Here is a 24555-nt window from a genome sequence, read left to right as displayed (position 1 = left end):
GATGATAATAATAATGATGATGATAATGATAATAAATAAATTAATATTAATTTCAAGTTAATTAAACGATTAATAATTAAATAACGACATTGAGAATTAAACAAATCAATATTCTCATTTAAAAAAAATTAATAAAATCAATAATAATAATAAATCGTCTTAAATAAAACACATTATTAATAATAATAATGATAATAATAATAATAATAATCATCGATCGATTTAAAAAATAAACGAGTTTTGATGACAATTTCAGGTTTCTTTTTTTTGTATTCAAAATGATGTAAATTTTTTTTTTTTTTTTTTCACCTGATTTAACACGAATTTATTTATTTATTTATTTTTTAATAAATTATAAATAAATAAATAGAAATGGAGAAATAAATGAAATAAATGTTTTCTAATAAAAAAAAAAAAAAAATTTGGCACGAAATTAAAAAAAAAAAATTCCCCCCCCCCATTTTTGGCAGACGACCAGACAATTCATGCATCCACCATTTATTTTATTTCCTTACGATAGAAAAACTTTTCTATTGAAAATATTATTATTATTATCATTGAGTAATTAAAAAGAAAAGAAAATCTTACCGGAGGAAAAATTAATTTTTTAAGAAAGGACGACGACGACGACGACGACGACGACGACGACAGAAATATAAATAATAATAATAATTTTTTTTTAAATAAATGAAATTTAAAAAAAAAAAAAAATGGCGTAGTAGTTTTTGTAGGAGGAAACATAACAAACAATTGAACAGAAAAAAAAAATTGTAAAAAGAATTTTAAATTTTTTTTTATACAAGGAAACGTCAATGACCCGGGCCTGAAATACTCATTATTATCATCGGTTTGAAAAAAAAAAAAAACAGGAATTATTATTATTATTATTATGACAAGACATATTAAAATGATGAACTTTTGTTTAAATGACAACAAATTAAACTAATTATAATAATAATAATAATAATAATAGAAACCTCGTCGTCGTCGTCGTCGTCATTTAATCAAATAAAAATTATCGTGCGCCATTTTTTTTTAAATGTCCAAAAAAAAAAAAAAAAAAAAATTAAAATCATCGATCGTGACGTCAATTTCGCAATAATAATAATAATAATAAGAAAAACAAACAAACGAACAAACAAACAAACACGAACATTTTCTTTCCCTTTTTTTAAAATTCATTAGTAAAAGTTAATAAGTAATTTTAATTATAAAACAATTAATAATAATAATAAGGAAAATACAAAAACCTTCGAAACTTACCTAAGAAAATTTTTTTTGTTTCTTTTTTTGTTTGTTTTGTACGCGAATCCTTACAAACGAAAAAAAAAAAAAAAATTTCTTTACAAAGAAAAAAAAAAGAAATTTTAGTGAGTGTTTTTTAACATTTAAAAAAAAAAAAAGAAAACCTTGAATTCACATTTTTTTTTTTTTTTTTTTTAGTTATTAAATTAATTTTAAATGAGAAAATAAATTCAATTACTTTTACTTGAATTTACAACAAAATAAATAAATAAATAAATAAAATAAATAATAATAATAAACTTATGAAAACTTAATATATGTATGTATATGTTTGGTCGTAATAAACAATCAACAAACCATGGAGTCGACCATACAGCCTACACATGGTTAACAATTGAGCATGCGCAAAACTTCGTTAATAATATAAATAATTATAAGTTGAACGTTAGGATCAACGTTAAATCAAGCTTTTTTTTAATCTTTGTAAATTAACGCGAGTTTAAATTATAAGTAAAATGAATTTACCGTATGGATATTAAATGAATGTATAATCATTTTAAAAAAAATGTAATGTTAAAAAAATTAAATTTCTTCTACCCACCGAAATAATTACCCGAAATGGTTTTTGATTAGTTCATAGAAATAACACAAACAAATAACAAAATTTTTTTGAAATAAAAAAACAGCAACAAAAAAGAAAACATTCGTTTGTTAAGAAAAACAAACTGTCAAACTTTCGATGATTTTTATTTTAAATATTATTCCCGGATGAGTAATAAATTATTATTATTTAATTATTACCATACGTAAAATTTTATTGCAATGACTTAACAATTGAATACTGAATTACGTGTCTAATCCATTAAGGAAAACACGTGGGGGACACTATTAAAGTCACTAATTTTCATTTCTTATTTAAAAACACTATATATAGTAATATTTAATATTTTGTTTAAAATTTACCATCGAAAATATTAAAAAAAAGAAAAAAAAAGAAAAAAAATTTCCTTCGAGCCGGATTTGAACCAGCGACCTATGGATAACTATACGATTTAACCGACTACAGTCCACCGCTCTACCAACTGAGCTATCGAAGGCTCATGCAAGGAGCGGCTAAATTTTACGTAATAAAGAAAAGCTTATTTAAAAAGGGAAAAAAACGTTAAAATTTTTATATATGTCTATGTTTAATTAACCATTTCTTATTTTGATTTAAAAAATTTTTTTTTTTTTTTAAGTAAAAAAATAATTTCCTAATCAATAATTTGTTTGTTGGTTGATTAAAAATAATCTAACATATACAAAAAAAAAAAAAAATTGGACTTTAATGAAAATATAAATGAAATTTAGCAAAAGCTCCCAAAAAAAAAAAAAAAAAATTGGCTTAGATATTGTTTAGATTTTAAAATTTATAACAAACCTTGACACTGTTATATACTAATACATATAAATATTGATTCAATTAATTTATTCTTACCTAATTATTATAAGTAAAACAAATTTTAAGACAAATCAAATGAAATATACATATATATATTGGAAGCAGACTGAATAACTATAAAGCAGTTTACTTTCTCATTTAAAAATGTTATTAAGTAAATATTTATAAATCACAGTAAATAGTTTTAAAAAGAAACATTAATTTACAATAAAATAAAATGATACTTTTGTTTATCAAAAGAAATCTTAAAACTACAAAAAAAATATTATAACTTACAATTGTTGGAGAACTTGCTGAATAACGCAAAAGGAAACAATCATTTTTTCCATTAAATATAATTGATTGACTATTTGTAACAGTATTTATTTTCCCTTTATATGTTTTTGTTTTACATTTTTTTTTAGACCATTTCGGATAATCGCGATTACAATTATTTTTTAACTTTGGTTCAACGGGAAACGAATATAAAAGAACACGTTTACGATTTTCATTTTCTTTACTCAAGTTCATACTTATAAAAACGAATTCATGTCGCGAAAAAAATAAATAATTGGCACAACAATAATTTTTATGGATTTTAAATGAATTTTTTTAAATAACAATAAAATAAATAATAATAAAACGTAAAAAATTTTAAAAAAATATTTTCGTGGCCATTTTTAACTTTTGATATAAATTCGATTAATCGCGATATTGATATATCGAACATTAAAATGACAATTCTTTTTATACATTATATGGAATCAATTTTGTCGCGATAATTTATTGTTTCCTCCTTTTTTAATAAACTGATGCATATGTTTCGTACCTTTTTTGTCATATGTGGGTATAAAATAATTTGACTTTTAATCTTATAATAATAATTGAGTTGAATAATTTTTCTTTTATCAAAGTAATTACTATTTAATCAAATGAGACATAAAAAAAGACAGGAGTTAAAGAATTTGTGAATTTGTGAATTTATGCAGCCTTATGTTTGTAATCGAAAGCAAATAATTAAATGTTATTCGAATAAAGTAACTAAATAGTTTTGTAACAGTATTTCGAAGAAAAAAAATTAAATATGCCTAATTAAAGTTGATTTATAAAAAAATTATAATTCTTGAAAAAAGTAACCTTAGGCACCAAAAAAGTAAATACCATCTATTAAAAGAATTAAAGTTTTTATTTTTTTAAAAGTCATTTTTTTTATATTAAAAAAAGGAAAAAAAAATACATTATCAGTTCAATGAATACTTTTTTTATTCATTAATTGTTAAATTTTATTAATAACTTTAATCATTTCCTTTTCTGTTTTCCGTTTTACCACCACGTATTCTACCAGTTCGCCTGGCAGCAATAAGACCAACCTTTCTACCAGGACTTGTTCCTCTTTTGACTGTCGAGGCTTTACCAATGTGTTGATGATTACCTCCTCCGTGAGGATGTTCAACTGGATTCATAGCAACTCCTCTAACTTTAGGCCAACTATTTCTTTTAGCTTTGTATTTATAATATGCTCTACCAGCTTTTAACACAGGTTTATCAATTCTACCTCCTCCAGCAACAATTCCTATCATGGCTCTGTTGCTACTGGGAATAACTTTCTTAGCTCCGGATGGAAGTTTAACTCTAGTTCTATTCGTGTCAGGATTGTGAGCGATAACAGTGGCAAAATTTCCTGAAGCTCTGGCCAATCTACCTCGGTCTCCGGTTTTTTCTTCTAAATTGCAAATAATAGTACCTTCGGGCATAGATCCCACAGCTAAGACATTACCAATTTGCAAATTGGCTTTCTTTCCACAGTAAACAAATTGCCCTGTATACATTCCCTCAGGAGCAATGAATAGCTCTTTTCTTGTTTTAAATTTATAAGGATCTTTAAAGTGCACTACGGCAATGGGAGCACCACGACCTGGATCATGAATAATATCCTTTACTACACCTTTAATGTAACCATGACGTTCGGCAAAATCGAAAGAACGAAGTTTTGGAGCACCCTTCCTATGTTTCGTATGAGAAGTGAAAACACTTCCGTGACCCTTTCTCTGGGCTCTGATTACACGACCCATCGTCTAAAACAAATTAATTTAAATTATTTTTGACTTAAAATTAATTACACTATACAAAAACAGTTCAAGTTTCGAAACGTAAAAATATTTTTGTAACCTAATCTCAAATTAAAAAATTATGGAAACTTTAAAAATAACAACATGATTTTATATAAAAAAAGAGCTTAATTTTGTAAAAGTACGTTTACGAGTGAAATCTGTAAAATATAAACATTGTGCCGATTACATCAATTTAAACTTACATGATCGGATTAATAATCCAATACCTAAAAGTATCTAACTTTTAACATGTAGATATTGAGTACGAGTTCAATATGGCCGATTCGATATATCGAATTTGCCGCTTTTAAAAAGTCAACCATTCGATTAATAATAGGCTTAATATTGGGTTAAATCTACGTTCAGAAACCAAGGAAGGGAAGTGACGAAAGCAAAATCGAAATTCTTTGTGTAAAATTTTATGAAGACGACGCTTTGAAGAAGAGGTCGCAAATAAAACGTTTTGATTGATAGTAATATGAGTAATGTACCCAACCAAAATGGATCAGGTCTAGAGCAGCAAGTATGAGATTTTTTTTTTTTAAATTTATTTGGTAGCTAAATGTTGATTTTATTAAGAAACAATTTGTCGCATTTGATATTTCGTACAATGAATTCTTTTTTAAAATTTCGTTTATATTGATTTCCACTGCTAACTACAATGGAAAGAGTCCATTGCACAAATTCATGTTAATTATTAGGCATTATTTTTTGAAACTTTTAATTGTTATTTTAAAATTACATTTTGTAGTTATTATGAAATTTTATACGGTATTTAATTATAAGTTAAATTTATGGCAAAAAATAATTTATCGTAACTCATTTGACCTAAAATGGTAGTTAGCAAAATCGTTAAATAAATTTTTCTACTATTTAAAAACGTTGTTACAATCGCTTAATTTCGATTGTTATTTGTAATTTTCTAACTTTAATACATAAAAATACATAATGAATCATTTTTTAAGCAAGAGTTTTGATAAAGTTTCCAGTGGATTATCTACAAATTATTCATAGATATAAAATTTTTACTTAAAGGCTCTCGATTCTTAGCAAAAAAAAAAAAAAAAAAAAAAAATAGTTTTTTACGGTATGCTTATTTATATTTTCCATTTTTTTTTAAAATTTATTTATGTGTTATGAAATTCATTCATTTCATGTTATATCAATTATTTTTTTTATTTTTATCTTTTTCAATTGATAAATTTTATTGAAGTTTTTTTTTTTTTTTTTTTTAGCAATTATTTAGAAATATTTATTAGATAATTTAATCAAATTGTTTTCCTTCAATACCGAATAAAATTTTTCATAGTATCAAATGTATAATCAGTAAAAGCAAAAATTTGCTGTTAATTATAAGAAATTTTAAATTTAATTAAATATTTAATCTTATAATTATTGTTTTTTTCTAAGTGTTATGTAATTGTTGCAAGATATTTGTAATACTGTTAAGTATATCCTTGTAATTCATTTATTTTAGGGGAATGGGATTTTAGTTTAGTTTTTTTTTTTAATTTATCATATAAATTTAAATAATTCTTTCCTTTTTTAAGTCTTTACTTATAGTAAATTATAAATTTATATTATCTAATTATTTTTAAACAAATTATGATTTATTTATTACATTTTTATTTCTTCATCGAGTTTTGTCGTCTTTGGCATTTCTAATTCGATAGTAATTTTTCCTTATGTTAATTTAATTGTAATAACTTAAACTGTTAGACTAGTTATTATTAATTTTTAATGATTTTTAAAAAGAAAATGGAATAATTATTTGAGATTAGAATGATTCTGAAATATAAAGTCTACTGTTTTGTTACTCATGAATAAACTACATTGTTATAATCACAAAAAAAAAAAAAATTTTTTTTCCGGTATATTTTTAATAATATAATAAAATAGTTGACAATTAATGTTATGGCCAATTAGAGATAATAATGTGGTGTAAAACATTTTTGTATAAAGTTAAATTTATAATAAACGCAGGAATTATTTACAGCTTGCTGGTCTGGACTTGCAGAGCGGCCAAAGTCAAAAAAATAGTGCATTAGTTGGCCGTTACATTCCTCCACATTTGCGTAAAAAGCAATTAAGTGGTTCTGGCGAGGACAATCACTATTCTGAACGTGATTCTTCCTCAGCAAATCGGGATTATAATCGACACGAGAACAGAGGCGGAGGAAGTTCAGGATATCGTGGTTTGTTGTTTATCACTTAAACATTTTAAATTTATTTTTTTTTTTTATAGTTCATTAAACTCATGATGTTTGTCACAGGTGGACAAGGTAGTGGTGGACGCGTTAGTTCAAGCTCAGATTACAGTAATTTTTCAAGAAATAATAAACGATACGATGATAGATCGTGCGCCAATGGAGGTGATAGTTACGACAGAGACAGACGGTAAGATGTGTATTTTTTATACCAGGAAAAAAAAAAAAAAAAATTTAACCAGTTTTACCCTGGTCGACTCGATTATCGAGATTGAACACTTCCTAGAAGCTGGTAGAATAAAATTGGAACCGCATCAGGATTTTCCTTAAACGTGATCAAGGGAAATTTAAATGAATCTCGAAAGGGAACTTTAAATTTCTCTTGGAAATTCAAACGTTTCCTGGAAGATCCAGGATGTCACATAGTTTTGAATTTAGTAATTTGTTTAAAAAAAAAAAAAAGTTATTCCAACTTACCCAAGTCTGTAAAGAGAAAACTCTTAAATTTTAAACTTAAATAGTTCATACGGAACTTTATTTATATTTAGGGATGCTTGGCGAAGCAATAGTGGCAACAGAGGAGGTAATAATAGTGGAAACAGATGGCAAGACCGTGATGATGGACCCCCTGTTAGAAATGATCGCTGGCAGGAACCGGTTCGTGACGACCGCAGGTATAGTGATCGCAGAGGAGAACGAGGAGGAGGATCATCAAGATGGAAAGAAAATTCTGTAAAGAAATTACATTTATATTATTTGTAAATTTTTTCTTTTTTTTTTTTTCTTCTGTAATGTGATTTTGAAAATCCGGGCTATTTTTTTTTTTTAAGGAATCAGGCTGGACCGTCCCAACGGCAAGGGATGAGCGCCTTGAAATCGAATTGTTTGGGACGGGCAATACAGGTATTAACTTCAGCAAATACGAAGATATACCCGTGGACGCGACTGGCGAAAACGTCCCACCTCATATTGAATCAGTAAGAGAGATTAATCACTTTAATTTTATATTTTACACGGAAAAGTTTTATTATTATTTACAATTAATTTTTGTGTCGCAGTTCAGTGAGATCAAGATGACAGAAATAATTTCAAATAATATAATGTTAGCTCGTTACGACAAACCCACTCCCGTTCAAAAATATGCAATACCAATAATAATGAGTCGGAGAGATCTTATGGCCTGCGCTCAAACCGGATCCGGAAAAACTGCGGCTTTTCTCGTTCCTATTTTGAACCAAATGTATCAGCGCGGTCCTCAAAATAATCGGCCTTACAGCCATCGAAAACAGTATCCCATGGGACTCGTACTTGCTCCGACTCGAGAGCTCGCTACTCAAATTTATGATGAAGCTCGTAAATTTTCGTACCGCTCCAGACTTCGACCTTGCGTCGTGTACGGTGGTTCTTATCTTCAAGATCAATTTCGCGAATTGGAGAAAGGATGCCATCTTTTAGTTGCAACGCCCGGTCGATTAGCAGATATGTTGGATAGAGACAAAATTGGACTCGAAAATTGCAAGTGAGTTTTCAATATGAAAAAAATGAAGTTTTAAGTTTCTTTCTTTCCACACATCACATTTAAAATAAATTTTGTTTAAGGTTTCTGGTGCTCGACGAGGCTGACCGCATGCTGGACATGGGTTTCGAGCCTCAAATAAGAAGAATTGTTGAAAAAGATATGCCGAGAACAGGAGAAAGGCAAACATTGATGTTTTCTGCTACTTTCCCTGATGTTATACAGGTATATATACATATATTTTCTTAAAAAAAAAAAAAAAAAAAAAATTTTGCATTTATCATATTTTTTTTTTTTTTTTCTCTTCTTCTCATAAACAAACAAAAATTGGCAAGAAATTTTTTAAACAATTATATTTTTCTCGCCGTTGGTCGCGTAGGATCCACATCAAAAAATATAACACAAAATATTGTGTGGGTTGAAGAGGCGGATAAACGATCTTTCTTATTAGACCTCCTAAATGCTACGCGTTATAAAAATGGTAACGTTATCTAACTGACGTCTTGAAGTTTTTGTTTGTTTATTAAAAAATTTACATGTCTCATTATTATTAATAATAATTTTTTTTTTTTTTTTAAATATGTAGGAACCGAATCCTTGACATTGGTTTTTGTTGAAACTAGAAAAGGAGCTGATTGTTTGGAAGAATATCTTCATTATCAGGGCTATCCGGTGAGTTGTATTCACGGTGAAAGGTCACAACGTGAAAGAGAAGATGCTTTAAGAAGATTTCGAAGCGGAGAAACTCCCATACTTGTGGCTACAGCAGTTGCGGCAAGAGGTCTCGACATCTCTCACGTTACTCACGTAATTAATTTCGATTTGCCATCGGATATTGAAGAATACGTTCACAGAATCGGGAGAACCGGTCGTATGGGAAATTTGGGTGTAGCCACGTCTTTTTTCAATGAAAAAAATCGAAACATTGTACGGGATTTAGTTGAATTGTTAACGGAAACAAATCAGGACCTTCCGAAATGGTTGGAAGCGTTCGCATCCGACATGAACGCTCCGCAGACATCCAGGAGAGGAGGAGGTTCGAAAACTCGTTTCGGAGGAGGTTTCGGAGCCAGAGACTATCGTCAACAATCTAGTATGTCTACCTGAAAAAAAAAAAAAAAAATTAAGAATTTTCATTAAAAAAAGAAAAATTTAATTCATTCATTTGCATCTTTTTTAGATTCACGTTCTGGTGGAAACCAAAACTCAAGAAGTGGTTATAATTCGTATGGAAGTGGTAATCCTTCTCACCAAGGTAGAGTAAAACCTTTTTGATTTTTTTTTTTTTTTTTTTTTTTGTGATTTGAATTTATCAAACCCTATGATTAAAAAAAGCGCCTCGAAATAATGTTTTGATTTTTCACAAATATGTATATATCGCCATCTCCTGTCACTTATCCCCATTTTCTTGCTTTTCCCTTTTTAATCATTTTTTTTTTCTCTCTCTCTCTCTCTCTCTCTCTCTCTCTCTCTCTCTCTCTCTCTCTCGCTCAACATTTCTTTTCCATTACGGTATAATATTTGTGAAAATCGAAACTTGTTAATGATTGTAAGATTATGAGATCTGAGGGTTTAATTATTATCATTATCATTTAAATCAGAGTAGATTTCGAATTGGGATTAATTTTTTATTGTTTTTGTTTTTCCAGGATTTTACATGAATCACGAAAGTGGCTATGGAGGATCATATTCGACTCCGAACAATAGTAGCAATGGACCTGATTGGTGGGGTTCCTGAACCATTTTTATAAGACTCAGATGTTCGGAATTCAATTTTTTTTTTTTTTTTTTTTTTTTGTTTTGTTTTCGTTCTTCACGAATGAAAAATTAAACTAGCAGAGTACAATTTTAAATGAAAAAAAAAAAAACAAAAACAAAAACAAAAAAAAATGAAAAAAAAAATTGAAAAGAAAAAAAAAAAATGGCGCTGGAATGTTTTTAACATTCTCTATCGTTATATAGAGATAAAAAAAAAAAAATTAATTAATTAATTAATTGCATTAATATTATAATTTAATTATTATTATTATTATTATTATCGTCCTATCACCCCCCCTCCTGTCACTGCCTCTTTCCCCTCCCCCATTCCCCCGCGTTCCTAGATTTCCTTTTTTTTTAATTTTTTGTTAATTTTACAGCTCTCACAAATATGACACACAAACACACACAACACACACAATGTATTTATTAGTTTACATTTGTTCATTTTTTCTAATTGAATTTTAAAAATCTGATGATATTGGTTAAATACATTAAACATTAACTTTTAATAATTGAATTTTTATTTATTTATTTTTTATTTCATTACAATTAATTATGAATTATTTTTTAAAGAGAAGGAAATGATAAGAATTCTCAATTTAAAAAAAAAATAAAAATGGCGTAGCACGTAATAATATGCGTAGGCTGGAGAATTTTTTTGACTCGTTCGTAATTTTTATTTAAATATTTAATTAAATAAAATAAAAAAAAAGATGAGATTTTATTATCGGGAACGTCGTTCCTTTTGAAAAAGGAAATAAAATAATGATAATATAATATCGCTAAATAAAAATATTTAGTTGAATTTTCGCAATAATGTATATTGTTAGTCAAAATATTTTTTTAATCTTTTTAAATTTTTTATTTTTTTCCAATAAAGTTTTATGTCAAAATAATAATGAAAATACTCATAAAAGATTTAAAAGAATTGTCGGTAAGTTTTTTTTTTCATTTTGAAATTGTCGGTGAAATAATAATAATAATAATTCATGTATCCTGGAGATAAAATTTGGAGATTTTGCCACGTTTAAATTCGATTGAGAAAAAAAAAAACAAAAAATTTATTAATAAAATTCACTCGTGAAATATTAAATATTTGCTAAAATGTATCGAAATGATGTTTTTTTTAACGGTAAATCTATTAAAGCGGTCAAATTCATCACCATTTTCAAATTTTAAACGTTATGATGTCCATATTGTCACGTTATTGTCACGTGACCTAAACTACCGCGTTCGATCAAAATGACCGTTGAGAAAAAGTGTTATGTCGTTATAAACATATCTCAGAATATCGATTTCTATTCAAAAGAGTGTAGGTATATATTAATGGATATGTCAGTGCCAACGAGATGGAGAATGAACAGGAAATAACAGGATGTAATCAAAGGACAAAGGAAGACCAAATTTATTCTTATCATTGATCAGAGAACAATTCATTATAACTAAAATATAAAAGAGAAAGAGAAGAAGCATTCATTTAGGGTGTTGAGAATTAAGTGGGGGCTAAATAAATGCAATAAAACCATTTAATACAAAAATCTTAAGTATCTTGGTGAGTTAAAAGTTGGGACCCCCTTTTTTTTCAAACAATCTTAGGAAAGAAGTCAGAACAAATTCAAAACTATTTGAATAATGAAAAAAATAACTTTTTTAATTACCGGTCAATTTGCCCCCCCCCCCGCGGTACGATAGGTACACAAACTTTCTCGGTAGATTTAGTAAACAAACTAGTTTTAATAATAAAATTGATGAAAACGTAAAGGATCCGTTTATTATTCTTAGGAGGAATGCAAGCAGCATTACCACCTTTGGACGATCCAATAGTTTATGTATTCAAAGAAGATCATTTTGCTAAAGTTTATGGAAGCAGACAAGGTCTTTATCCACACAGTTATTACACGTTTGCTGGATTAAGATATGCAGAACCACCAGTTGGGAAATATAGATTTCAAAGACCTAAAAAATTAAAAATGGAAGGAGACATTAAGGGAACAAAATATGGATCCCCTTGTCTTCAGCCAAATCCAGACTATCCAAATCAAGTAATTGGTTCTGAAGATTGTTTGTTTTTAAATATCTACACTCCTAAGGTAACATAAAAATTATTTTTGTCACATTATGAGTACTTGATATTATAAATAAAAAGAGGTTACTTTAGCTTCCTGGCTCTGGAGCCTCTCTTCCAGTTATATTTTGGATTCACGGTGGTAATTATCGCCGAGGATCTGCTGCTCAATATGGAGGAGGTTACTTGACTAGAAGAGATGTGGTTGTGGTAACAGTTCAATATCGTTTAGGATCCTTGGGTTAGTTTCTTTTTTTTTTTTTTGTTTCAAATAAAAAACTTCAAGACGTTTATCATGTAATTATGTTTGTCTAGGTTTTTTAAGCAATAATGATCAAAATCTTCCTGGTAACGCCGCCATGTTTGATCTTGCAACAGCAATTGACTGGGTAAAAAATTATATTGAATTTTTCGGTGGCGATCCTCAAAATATTGTTCCCACTGGACAAGGATCCGGAGCATCCAGTGCCGTATTTATGGGTCTATCGAATGTAACTCAAAGTAAAAAATAATTTAATTACATTTAATTATCAATGAAAAATCATTTTTTCCTATTTTGTGTTTATTTGTTATTGTTTGTAAGGTCGAGCCAGAAGTATGATAGCCATGAGCGGTTCGCCATTTTCTCCAACGGCTTTGGATGATAAACCAAAAGAAACAACAAAAAAAATAGCAGATAAAAATGGATGCCCTTCAAGTCCAACAGTTGAATTTATTAAATGCATGAGAGAAATTCCAGCTGAAAAATTAATTCTATCAGATTCTGAAATAGAAGTATGAATTATATTTAATAATAAAAAAACTAAAACTCCTTCAAACGAATAATTATTTATTCCCAGAATGAAAACGTAGCCGAAAAGGGAATCGAAAGCATTGGAATGATATTAACACCTTCTCCAGTTATAGAAAATCCAAACGATTTTAGATTTCTTCCATCTTATTTAGAAGAAGAACCAAGAACTGCCGTCGATTTAAATCACATACCGAGAATTCCTCTTCTAACGGGTGTTACCAAACATGAAACTGCTGGAGCAGTTCGAGGAAAACTAAAAGACAATATTATAACTCGTTTGAAAAATTTTCCTAATTATGTAAATGATGGTAATTATTATCCAACTCATTTTCTTCTTATTTAATGTAACCGGAAATAAAAAATTATATTTGTAAATTTTAGTATTGCTACCAAACATAATAGAACGAAATAAAAATAGATTTTATTCTGCTGCTTCGTTGGCGACTAATCCACTTCAAATATTCAAAGGAAATTATTTGGGACAATTTAAAAAAACACTTCAAGATGAATTATCAAACGTTATTGAAGTAAGTAATATTTTAACGTTATAACGAATTATTTAAAATTCTATTTGTGTAACTCACGACGTCTTTCATTTTTTTATTTTCCTGTCCATCATAAACATTTTTTACCATATCACAAGCTATGATGTTTTTGTATAAAATATTTCAGGCAACTTCTGATGCCCTGTTTAATTTTCCTGCTTACCTTATAAGTCAAGCATGGACTCGTCAGAGGATACCAACATTTTTTTATAGTTTTGATCACGTTGGAAAATTACGAGGAGTAAGAAAATTACTCAAAGGTTCATTATTAGTCGATTCTAATGATAATGAAGAATCTGAAGGTAAAATTTTATATTATCTCTCGCGTGTTTTGTAAATATATTTAATTTAATAAATATTTTTATCGTATTAGCGGCTACCCACGGTTCAGATCTACCTTATCTTTTCGATTTACGGTCTTTGGATGGTACACCTTTCACATTTCAAAATGAATCAACTCCATTACATCCGGATGATGAAAAAGTTCGTAATAATCTATTAGATTTAATATCTAATTTTGCCAGGAATAGCAATGAAATGTAGGTTAACTAAAGAATAAATAAAATTTAAAATCAATATATATGCACAAAACGCAAGTAAATTTAAAATTTATTTTTTAGGAACGATGTTGGAAAAATATCAAATTTTCCAAATTTTATTTCTATTTTACCTGAGTCAAAATTTGGCGAACATTTTAGAGAATGTCAAATGAATCTTTGGTCTGGAATTCAAGTCAATAAACCATGTTCTCCATTATCGATAATTGCAAAAAGCATCGATGGATTATTTACGAATGCAACAAGTTCTATTTTTAAACCAAAAGAATTACCTGGATTAATAAATTTATTCAGAGGAAAAAAATAAAATTCAAAATTTTTTTTGCGAGTAAAAATTTATGTATGAAAAAAAAAAAAAAAAGAAAAAATTATGTCCATAAATTTAATAATTTTTGTGTCGCATTAGCTTTACGCTCATTCTTTTGCCTTATTTTTCCACGTTTCAACTGAACTCTACTGTAAGAATTGGGTCTAGATACAAAAATTTCTTTATTTTCAGCTAATGCTGGAAAAGCATTTTGAGCTTTCGTTTGAGATACAAAAACTGCCCAACACCACCTAAAAATAAAAAAAAAAAATTTTTTAAATAAGATTATTTACCTCAATTTTATATACTTTATAATTATCAATAAATAAATAATTATTTGAAATTTGTATATATAAGTTTAAGTATTTAATTAACAATAACCTTTCTGATAATTTTTAACAAAAAGTCATTTTATTTATTTTAATTAAAAAAAAAAAAACAGCATAAAATTAAGAATATAAATGATTACTTTATACTTACTTTGATCTTTTTTTTCTTGGAAAAATTACTTGTTTTATATCAGGATGAAGTTCTTTAATTTGATTCTCTGAATAAATGGGTTTTTTCATTTTGACAAACAAACGATTTTTCATTTTTTCTTCATATTTTAATTGTTTTGAAGATTTTCCTTTATCAGGTACACCATGAGTATCATCGATACCATCAGTAGTATTATTATCATTTAAATTTCCATCATTGCTATTGTTTTCATCACAAATATCAGAATCTGTTTCATTTTCATTTTTAGTGTTTTTTTCCTTAACATTTGTCAAAGGAATAAAATCCATTGCAGATAATTGTCTATATAAAACAGGTTTATATAATTATTAACTTTAAATTTATAACAATACTTATTAAACAATTAAAAATTAATTAATTTTAAAAACCACAACACTATGTATCGTATTGTACTTGATTTCTAACCCATAAAAACGTGTGCTCACTAATAATGAATGTAGCCAACTGTAAATTTAAATTCGGTACCAACTTTTGAAAAACGAAATAATAAATTTCATTACCAACTTAAAAATATAATGTGATTATATAAGACTAATGATCAAATACAAAAAATGTCTTCTTTTAAACCCAAATAAATTACGAACTACAGATAAATAAAAATAAATCATGTTGTAAATAATAAATTATTCAATTTTTTTTTTATACTTACGAAACGTGCATTTCTAAAAGAGTTCAAAGCAAAACAACAAAACTGAACTTAATGTTTTCTATAAATGTTTACAAACAAATATTTTCTTATTTTATTTTAAAATTATTTATCAATTTCTTTACAATTATTAAAATTCAATAGAGTTATTTAATAAGTAAAATATGAAAGTTAAATATTGTATTACCCAAAATATAATTTAAGAATTTCTATAGTTTTTGTGATAAACTGTAAATGTGAGTAATTAAATAATTGCTTATTTAAATTTTTGAAAATTTATCTACATATGAATTATTTTATTTAATTAAAATTATCTGAAAATAAATTACCAATATTGTATAAATATTTTGAATAATTATGCATATATTTTAAAAAATACATATTAAAAAATTATGTCGATTGTGTTAGTGTTACGATATTAATTTAAAAACCCATTCAACACATATTCGAAGATAATGAGCTAAATATTAACATATCCTTCATTTTTATTATAATTTTTAATACATTATTACTAACTGTGTTAGTATTTGTTTTTACTTTTTAAAAATTAATTTATATTGTAATCATAAAAGTATTGAATTTTGTTTAAATACAATTTTATCAGTTTAGATAAGATTTAATGAAATTGTACATTCATAAATATAAACAAAAATAATTGCAGTTGTGTGTATGTTTTTTCATCATTTGTTTACCTTATTTTGTTTTTAAATAAAGGATGAACGAGATAAAAGTCAATTTCGACTTCAGTTAAGACAAAATTGATTTTTTCAAAAAAACAAACAGCAATTTTTTTTTTTAAGAGTAAGTCAACTATTTATTAAATTATTATTAAAAATATATGTAAAATTTATATTTGAAAAATAAATAGAACAATAAAATTTCATTATATAATTAAACAAATTGCAATAATAACTTTTAATTCCTTTCCTTTTTTTTTTTTTTTTTTTTATTAAATTTTTTAAGAAAAAATCAATCAAGTTTTGTTGAGTTATCTACCCACATCAGCAGGTATTGCTGGTTGAGTTTTTAAGTAAACATAAATAACGATAAGAAAAAAAACAGCTGCCAATGATGGTAATACTACTGTAAAAACCTTCTTTTTGTTTTCTAAAAAGTCTCTTTTTCTTTCTTTTTTTTGCTTATTCGTTTCTTTTACTTTTCCTTTTAATTGACGCATTTTATTAATTAATACCAATGTTTTTCAAATCAATAAGTAGTCTAAAATAAAAAATAAAAAAAAAAAAAAAAAGAAAAAAATTTAATTTTAATACTTTTACCTCCTTTACAATTTAAAGAATTTTATTCTAGAATATATGTATTATATTTTAATTTTAAATTCCTCATGTAGTCTGCAAAAATATGCATTAAAAACGACTAAGAGCACTTTTTATTATACATTAAAGTTTAAACTTAAAAATACAAAAAAAAACCGTATTTTATAAATATATGGATGATATATGTATAGAAATATATATACCTAATTCTTTTAATAACTTAATAAAATAAAATGTTCATTAGTTTAAAAAAAAAAAATTTTATTTCTTTCACAATTCAAAGCAAATAAATAACTAATTAAAGTTTGAATTGTAAACTTCAAAATCATACATTAACTCAAAATGATACGTGGCTTATACATCACAACTGTAAAACCGGTAACTTAAATGAATGGTTAAATAAGCGTTACAAACATTTATTAGTAAAATATCATCACATTTTAAAAAAAAAAAAAAAACTATTTTCTTAAAAACATAAAATTTAACAACTACTACGAATTATGTACAAGCCGATTTTCGTTAAAATAGGCTGAAATAGGGATAAAATAATAATATATTTTAATTTATTTACTCTATGGAATTTCTTTTAATTACAAAAACCCCCTACGAGTAGCGTTTCGATGTTTAAGTCAAAATTGTAAACTTTTTAATTTAATTTTAGATATTTTCAATAAGTTAATACGAAAATTAATAATTAAAAAAAAATAACTTTCATTTTGTTTTAAATTATAATGATAAAAACAGTAAATAATGCAATAAAAATATTTAAAAATTACAAATAACAAAATTCTAAAAAATAAAATAAAAAAATCACTTTAAAGTATTACTTTTCTGAGCTGCTTGACTGACCATTACGGAAACTTCATTTATATCTGCCATAATTGTTGTATCATTACATGTAGGAGGAGGTTTAACTGCAGGAGATTTCATAAAAAACCTACCCTTGTGTTTTAAAACCTTAGGAGAAGTAGATCCTATTAACTTTTGTAAATTTGGTGCCAATCGAGGTAGTCTGCTTTCACCACTTTTTTCCTATAAGTTTAATATAAAATAAAATTGTTAATTTTTAGAAGAAAAGAAAAAAAATGAAGTTTTTTTAGATTGTAAATCTCACAATATTGTACGGTGTAGCACTTTTAAATTCAACAAATGGCAAATCGTTACATGATGTTTTCTTAAAATTTTTTTGAATTTCGCTTTTTGTACTTTTTCCATTCAGTTCATTTCTTAAATTTTTATTCTTGTTGTTAACATCTGTTTTAACATTTACTATAAGAGCTGTTGGTTTGTTATGAATGTAAGCATTAATTGGGCTGGCAATCTAAAAACGAAAAAATCAAAACTTCTGTCTATCTATTCACATATACCATTCTCACAATTTTTTACATTTCTCACATTTCTAAATTTTGAATTAGATGAACTTATTCCTGAAGCAGTCTTAAATGGTGTCATTCTTATAGTTTTAGGTTTTTTTGACGCAATATTTGATGTTTTATATTCAAATACAGGTATTTTCGAGACACTCGCAGTCGGGGTTTTGTTACTCTTCAATGGAGTACCTATATGAATTAAGAATCAAAGTATTTAATTATAAAAATTTTTTTTTCTTAAAAAAGTAATAAATAATAAGAATAAAAACTTACTTTTCGATGCAGGAATTTTGCTTAATACAGGTAACCTTCTTACATTTTTTTTAATGTTTTTTGTAGATTCAGGTTGAACTGCAGGTTTATTAAAATTTTTCTCAAGTTTAACTTTACTTCCCATGTAGTCTTTTATATTACTGTCAGTCAATGTTTGCTTATTCGAAGTCATTAATGTATTATTTTTCATAATAGGAGTTTCATTATTTACAGTAGGCAAATTGTAATTTTTTAATATCATTGATTCATCTAATCTGAGAAGGGATTCAGATAAAACTGAAGGGATTTCATCATTTTCCAATTCTAATTCAGAAATTGTCACATTGAAAGAATTTTCCGTCGAATTGTTTTTAAGAACTTCTAATATTTTTCTCGCATCTTTAGAAAACCTATAGTTGGTTGGAATTTTTAATTTCTTCGTATTTGGTTCACTGTCTTCTATTATAATTTCTGGTTTAGAATTTATGTTTAAATTTTTTATTTTACTTAAATTTTCTTGCACATTTTTATCTATTTCATATTGATATTTTCTTTCTGTTACGCTCACATTTTTTTGTGTGATCACTTCATTTATTTCTGTTTCTAATTTATAATGGCAACTTTTTTTTTCGACTTCTGTTGTGTAACAGTAATTGTTTTTTACTTCAATGTTTACATTTTGAATTACAGAAATATTTTTGTTTATAGTATTTTTATCATTTTTAATTATATTTAAATCTCTATTATCAGTTAGGTTTGCACTGTAAGTTTCCAACTTATTATTTTCAATAATTTCAGGAGATTCCTTACTTACATGAGTAACTATTTCATTAAACTCTTTTACAGAATCAGGTATTTTTATTTCTTTTTTGCTTTCTTCCAAAGTTATTAAGTCATCTTCATAATTTGATTTGTTTTTCTTGTTGTCACAATATTTTTCACACAAAGGTGTTTTATTGAGTTTTAATGAAATGGGCCATGAATTTCCTTTATTACTGATATTTTTATCAAACTGATAGTTTTCTTTATTTAAAAAATCACTTTCGCAAACAGAATTAGAATTCTTTTTACCAATTTTTAAATTATCTTTGTGTAATTTACTTTTACTTTTATTAGATTTGTCCCTTATATTATTCAGTGAATTGTCATTAGTAATACCTTTAGATACATTCTGATAAGAAAGTTTCTCAGGAGTAGCATTAATTATTTTTATCTCAGGTATTGAAAATCCTTTATTTTCTTTGTTTTCATCCATTTTATTGTTATCCATCTCTGCTTTAACCAATGCTATTTCTGATAAAACTTTTAAAAATCCACCATCTTCATCTGCTTTGACAACACTTTTAGGAGTGTCAAGGATACTTTTATCTATTTTTGTCTTGGTATAAGAGTAATTGTGATCCAAACCAATTGATGTATCAATTGTGGTAAAACTATGAAACTCATCTTCGTTAGCACATGTAATGTTACAATCAGATTTTAATGTGTTAACATTAGAGCTGTCAACAATTTTAGGTTTCAAAATTTCAGAACCAGGTTCATCAACTACAAAAAATTATAAAAATTGTAACAATAACATTGATTGCAAAAGATAAGTTATACTTATTAAACATTTTTTAAAAAAATTAACCTCTTAAACTTTTTAGATTTATCTAAATATTACAATCGAACAATATTAAACATATGCATTTTTTTTTTTTTACTATTACCTGACAAATTACTTGAAATTAAACTTTGATCTTTTTCTTTAACGCAAGTGAAGAAAATCTCATCTTCATCTGAGTCCATGTAAAACTCACAACTATGCATTATACCGATTTAAATAAATAATAAATAAAAAAAGAAAAAAGAATGTTAGTTATAAAAGCGTCTTTTTTAACCGCCACTTAACCAGCGCTTTTTTTGATGACTAAATTTTTTAGTTCCGACCAATAAAAAAAAGTTTAAAAAATTTTTCTTTATAAGCTCATACCTTATTTAAATGATAAAATAAACGTATATTTTTAGTTTTAAAAAATTAATCGGTGTTATTTATTCACTTTAAGTAAAACTTAATGATAGTCTTGTAAAATTAATTAAATATAAAGTTAAAAAACATTTTTTTTTGTATACCTTGGCTCAGCAAAAATTTTGTCGTCTGTTAGATTTTCATGAAAGATGGCTACAATATTTAACAGAGGAGCTGTGTTAACTTCTAATTTTCTAAAAAATAATGGACAAAAGGTATTTATTTATATTTATTTAAATCTCTCTGTTAATTTTAATAATACTAATAATATTTTATGGTAGTCAAATCTATTTTTTTTTATTTTTCTTAATTTATTTCTTGAAATTAAATTGAAGGTTGCTTAAGGGAAAAGTCTATAATCTTAATTAGGACACTTTTCCAATGCTATCGGTATAAATATTTTATTCATAGCATATGCTGTAATTTTTTAAAATGACAAAAATTATTAATAATAAAAAAAATTATTCTTACCTTTTGTCGAATTCCTGAAATATAATTTTAAAATGATTAGTTATTGTTAGTATAATGTTCAGACATAAATATTTTCTTTATTAAATATATTATTACGGTATAATTTTGTTTAAAATGGGTGTGTTTGTGTGTGGAGAATAAAAATTCAAATAAAATATAGTAGCCAAAAAAACCTTATTGTGTTTTCTTAGTTTCTTGGAATTAGTTTTTACTAATTCTTTAAAAGAATTAAATTTAAAAAAATTTTATTGCTACTATGATAATGAGTAGGATTCAGATTAGATACTTTTATTTGAAATTTTTTTTCAAATTGTAGTAAAAGATTAAAAATATAAATTTTATCCTGTTTAAATCATTTTATACTAATTAGTATGATTATAACCCAACTGTACATATAAAATAGAATGAAAAATTATTTTAAAATTCATCTTTTAATTAAAATCTAAAAATGTATCATTTAATACGAGTCCATATTTACAAATAAATTTTTATTTTTAATTCGAAAAATATTTTTGTGCCTTTTTATATATTTCAATTGTTTAAAAAAAAAAAAAAAAAAAAAAGTTATTTTTAAAGTTGAAATCGACATTTTTTAAAAAGATTTATCTCAATAAATTATTTATTTTTAACTTTTAGACAGTTTTATCATGTTTAATTTTAAAATTATTTTTTTATCTAATTAAAATGTTTATAAATTGAAAAAAAAAAAATTATTATTTAAAACACTGATAAAGGACTACAACAGTTTTATCTAATGACATTCATTCTTACAAATGAATTAAAAATTTATTAATTAAAATATTATTGTTTGGAATAAATCATTTGTAATTTTAATTAATTAATTAAATGTATAAGAAAAAATGTTTACATAAAATCTATAATTTTTTTTAAGTTTGATAAATTAATTTTTTGGCACATTTTTTAGTTCCTTAGAGCCTCTGGAGAATTGCAAAAACAACAGCAGAGAAATTTAAATGTTCACGAACATGTTAGTTATTCATTATTAAAAAATGCAGGCATACCTGTGCCAAGGTAAGGCATTGTAGGTTCCAAATTCTACATTTTTAAACCTGAATACTTATGGTGATAATATAATAATTATTTTTGATTTTTAATTAAGGTTTGGAGTTGCTAAAACTCCGGATGAAGTTGAAAAGTTAGCAAAAGAATTAAACACTCGAGATTTGGTTTTAAAGGCTCAAGTTTTAGCCGGTGGTAGGGGTAAAGGTCATTTTAAAAATGGCTTAAAAGGTGGTGTCAAATTAGTCAACAAGTATGTACCTTAAAAAAAATTTTTTATTACTATTTAAAAATTATGAATGATGTGCGCTGTTATTTTATATGATTTGAATTTTCAAAACATCATTATTATTTTTAAATTATAATAATGGTTATGTAATTTTTTTAAAACTTGTTTTACTCAGTCCTACCCAAGCCAAAGAAGTCGCTTCGAAAATGATTGGACAATACCTTGTTACAAAGCAAACTGGAGAAAAAGGAAGAATATGCAATTCTGTAATGGTAACAGAAAGGAAATTTCCAAGAAAGGAATATTACTTTGCCGTTATGATGGAAAGATCTTTTGCTGTAGGTTCACTTTGATTTTTTTTTCGAATTACTTAAATTGTTCAGTCATCTAATGGAAAAATCATTTATTACATTCTTCAGGGCCCAGTTATTATAGCTTCTAGTGAAGGTGGTGTAAACATTGAAGACGTTGCTGCTGAAAATCCAAATGCAATAATTTATGAACCTGTCGATATAAAAAAAGGTTTTTTAATCAATCTTAATGCGAGTAGTACATTTTAATTGTGATTTGTTTACTTACAAACATCTAAATTGTGTTTATTAGGTCTCACTGAAGAACAAGCAAAAAAAATTACAAGTGCTGTTGGCTTGGATGAGGAAATGAGCACCACTGTTGACATGCTTATGAAATTATATAATTTGGCCATGGAGAAAGACGCTTTGCTTGTTGAGGTCAATCCTTACGCTGAAGATGTCAATGGAGGCTGTACGATTATAATGATTTCTGTAAAAAGAAAATATTTTTTGTTAGTTTTTTTTTTTTTTTTAATCGAAATTTGTTTTCTTCCTTTTTAGTTTTTTGTTTGGATGCAAAATTCAGATTCGATGACAATGCTGATTTTCGTCAAAAAGAATTATTCGACCTTAGAGATTGGTCTCAAGAGATCCGAAGAAGTCGAGCATCAAAATTTGGATTGATTACATTGCTCTAGATGGTCTGATATATACTCATAGATATTTAAAAAGAATACGAAATGATTTCATTTTTTAATTGAAGAAAGTCCTTTTTAAATTTCAGGGGATATCGGATGTCTTGTGAATGGAGCTGGTTTGGCCATGGCCACGATGGACATTATTAAATTGTACGGTGGAGAACCGGCAAACTTTTTAGACGTTGGAGGAGGTGCCACTGCTAGCGCCGTCAAAGAAGCTTTTAAAATTATTACATCTGATCCAAAGGTTTCCCTCAGGCACAAACGCGTATGACCACCATTTATTTTTTCACATTGAAAATAGAATTTGATGTATTTCAGGTACATGCTATTTTGGTAAATATTTTCGGTGGAATAATGAGATGTGATGTTATCGCAGAAGGTATCATAGCAGCAGCCAAAGAGTTGAATTTGGTTTTACCAATTATTGTTAGGCTTCAGGTATGTTTCTCCCACCCCACCACCACCCACCCCCCGCATGATTTTAAATTCGACTGTATAGTTTTTACTTTTATTTTTTTTGCTTGTAGTAAAAATTTTAGTGGTTGTTGTAGTTAATTAGTTTTATTACCGAACACTATTTTTTTTTTTTTTTTGTTTTTTAATTGGCTCGGTTTGAAATTGTTTGAAATTTACTTTTTTTTTTTTTTTATTCATTTTTGTTGCTTTTGCCTTTTGCTAATGTTTTCAGGGTTCGAAATCAAAGGAAGCTAAAGAAATGCTTCTTAAATCTGGAATGCAAATTCATTCGGTTGATGATTTGGAAAAAGGTGCCGAAATGAGTATCAAGCTCTCTAAAATTGTTAGATTAGCTAAATCAATAAATTTATCCGTTTCTTGTCACGGTTAAAAAAAAAAAAAAAAAAAAAAATTCTTAAATTATTATCGTCTGCTTATAAGGTTATACGAACTAATAAGTTTATCACCAAAAAAAAAAAAAAAAAAACATTTTAACCTCAAAATTATTTTGATTGATAGTAAAGTTCAGTAATCGTTAATCGAAATTCAATTTCCGGAGTTTATTTAAACAGTGCCTTTTTTCCTTTCTCTCTCTCTCTCTTTCTCTCTCTCTCTCTATCCCTTTAAATTCATCATAATTTTTAGGTTTAGGTTTTTTATTTATTTTGAGAGTTACCTATATATATATATATATATATATATATATATATATATATATATAAAATTTTAGCCTTTTTTATTATATTTTATTTATAAAAAAAAACAATTTAAAGTAAATTAAATTAATAA

The 24555-nt window shown here is 26.2% G+C and overlaps 7 protein-coding genes and 1 non-coding gene across 8 annotated transcripts; 4 read left to right on the top strand and 4 right to left on the bottom strand.

Moving 5' to 3' along the window:
• Nucleotides 1-2250: 2250 nt before the first annotated feature.
• Phum_PHUM168110 lies at nucleotides 2251-2342 on the bottom strand. The gene has a single exon. It is a non-coding gene; the product is annotated as a tRNA-Tyr (tRNA).
• Nucleotides 2343-3960: 1618 nt separating this feature from the next.
• On the bottom strand, nucleotides 3961-5099 carry Phum_PHUM168100 (60S ribosomal protein L8, putative; the record flags this gene model as incomplete). The annotated part of the gene is made up of 2 exons (XM_002424952.1): nucleotides 3961-4740; nucleotides 5019-5099. The coding sequence occupies 2 exons, from the start codon at nucleotides 5097-5099 to the stop codon at nucleotides 3961-3963; spliced, it is 861 nt and encodes a 286-aa protein (XP_002424997.1).
• Nucleotides 5100-5254: 155 nt separating this feature from the next.
• Nucleotides 5255-10237, top strand: Phum_PHUM168090 (DEAD box ATP-dependent RNA helicase, putative; the record flags this gene model as incomplete). Its single annotated transcript, XM_002424951.1, has 11 exons — nucleotides 5255-5299; nucleotides 6773-6971; nucleotides 7050-7173; nucleotides 7505-7715; nucleotides 7814-7960; nucleotides 8042-8502; nucleotides 8583-8724; nucleotides 8926-8980; nucleotides 9086-9592; nucleotides 9680-9754; nucleotides 10149-10237. The coding sequence occupies 11 exons, from the start codon at nucleotides 5255-5257 to the stop codon at nucleotides 10235-10237; spliced, it is 2055 nt and encodes a 684-aa protein (XP_002424996.1).
• Nucleotides 10238-11502: 1265 nt separating this feature from the next.
• Phum_PHUM168080 (uncharacterized protein) lies at nucleotides 11503-11681 on the top strand (the record flags this gene model as incomplete). Its single annotated transcript, XM_002424950.1, has 2 exons — nucleotides 11503-11576; nucleotides 11600-11681. The coding sequence occupies 2 exons, from the start codon at nucleotides 11503-11505 to the stop codon at nucleotides 11679-11681; spliced, it is 156 nt and encodes a 51-aa protein (XP_002424995.1).
• Nucleotides 11682-12047: 366 nt separating this feature from the next.
• Nucleotides 12048-14527, top strand: Phum_PHUM168070 (Cholinesterase precursor, putative; the record flags this gene model as incomplete). The annotated part of the gene is made up of 9 exons (XM_002424949.1): nucleotides 12048-12350; nucleotides 12419-12566; nucleotides 12641-12826; nucleotides 12909-13099; nucleotides 13165-13426; nucleotides 13521-13645; nucleotides 13791-13965; nucleotides 14037-14202; nucleotides 14362-14527. 9 exons carry the CDS (start codon nucleotides 12048-12050, stop codon nucleotides 14525-14527), a joined length of 1722 nt encoding a protein of 573 aa, XP_002424994.1.
• A 61-nt stretch (nucleotides 14528-14588) lies between these two features.
• On the bottom strand, nucleotides 14589-15315 carry Phum_PHUM168060 (uncharacterized protein; the record flags this gene model as incomplete). Its single annotated transcript, XM_002424948.1, has 2 exons — nucleotides 14589-14691; nucleotides 15008-15315. 2 exons carry the CDS (start codon nucleotides 15313-15315, stop codon nucleotides 14589-14591), a joined length of 411 nt encoding a protein of 136 aa, XP_002424993.1.
• A 2142-nt stretch (nucleotides 15316-17457) lies between these two features.
• Nucleotides 17458-20397, bottom strand: Phum_PHUM168050 (DNA double-strand break repair Rad50 ATPase, putative; the record flags this gene model as incomplete). The annotated part of the gene is made up of 6 exons (XM_002424947.1): nucleotides 17458-17495; nucleotides 17794-17998; nucleotides 18081-18287; nucleotides 18353-18525; nucleotides 18727-20133; nucleotides 20310-20397. The coding sequence occupies 6 exons, from the start codon at nucleotides 20395-20397 to the stop codon at nucleotides 17458-17460; spliced, it is 2118 nt and encodes a 705-aa protein (XP_002424992.1).
• Nucleotides 20398-22522: 2125 nt separating this feature from the next.
• On the top strand, nucleotides 22523-23865 carry Phum_PHUM168040 (succinate-CoA ligase, beta subunit, putative; the record flags this gene model as incomplete). Its single annotated transcript, XM_002424946.1, has 6 exons — nucleotides 22523-22654; nucleotides 22736-22838; nucleotides 22920-23081; nucleotides 23171-23269; nucleotides 23394-23554; nucleotides 23629-23865. The coding sequence occupies 6 exons, from the start codon at nucleotides 22523-22525 to the stop codon at nucleotides 23863-23865; spliced, it is 894 nt and encodes a 297-aa protein (XP_002424991.1).
• Nucleotides 23866-24555: the final 690 nt, after the last annotated feature.

The sequence above is a fragment of the Pediculus humanus genome, genomic scaffold, assembly GCF_000006295.1.
Source record: "Pediculus humanus corporis 1103172107513 genomic scaffold, whole genome shotgun sequence".
Lineage (NCBI taxonomy): Eukaryota > Metazoa > Arthropoda > Insecta > Psocodea > Pediculidae > Pediculus > Pediculus humanus.
Note: the sequence above shows the minus strand (reverse complement) of the source record. Positions and strands in the feature narration are given on the sequence as shown.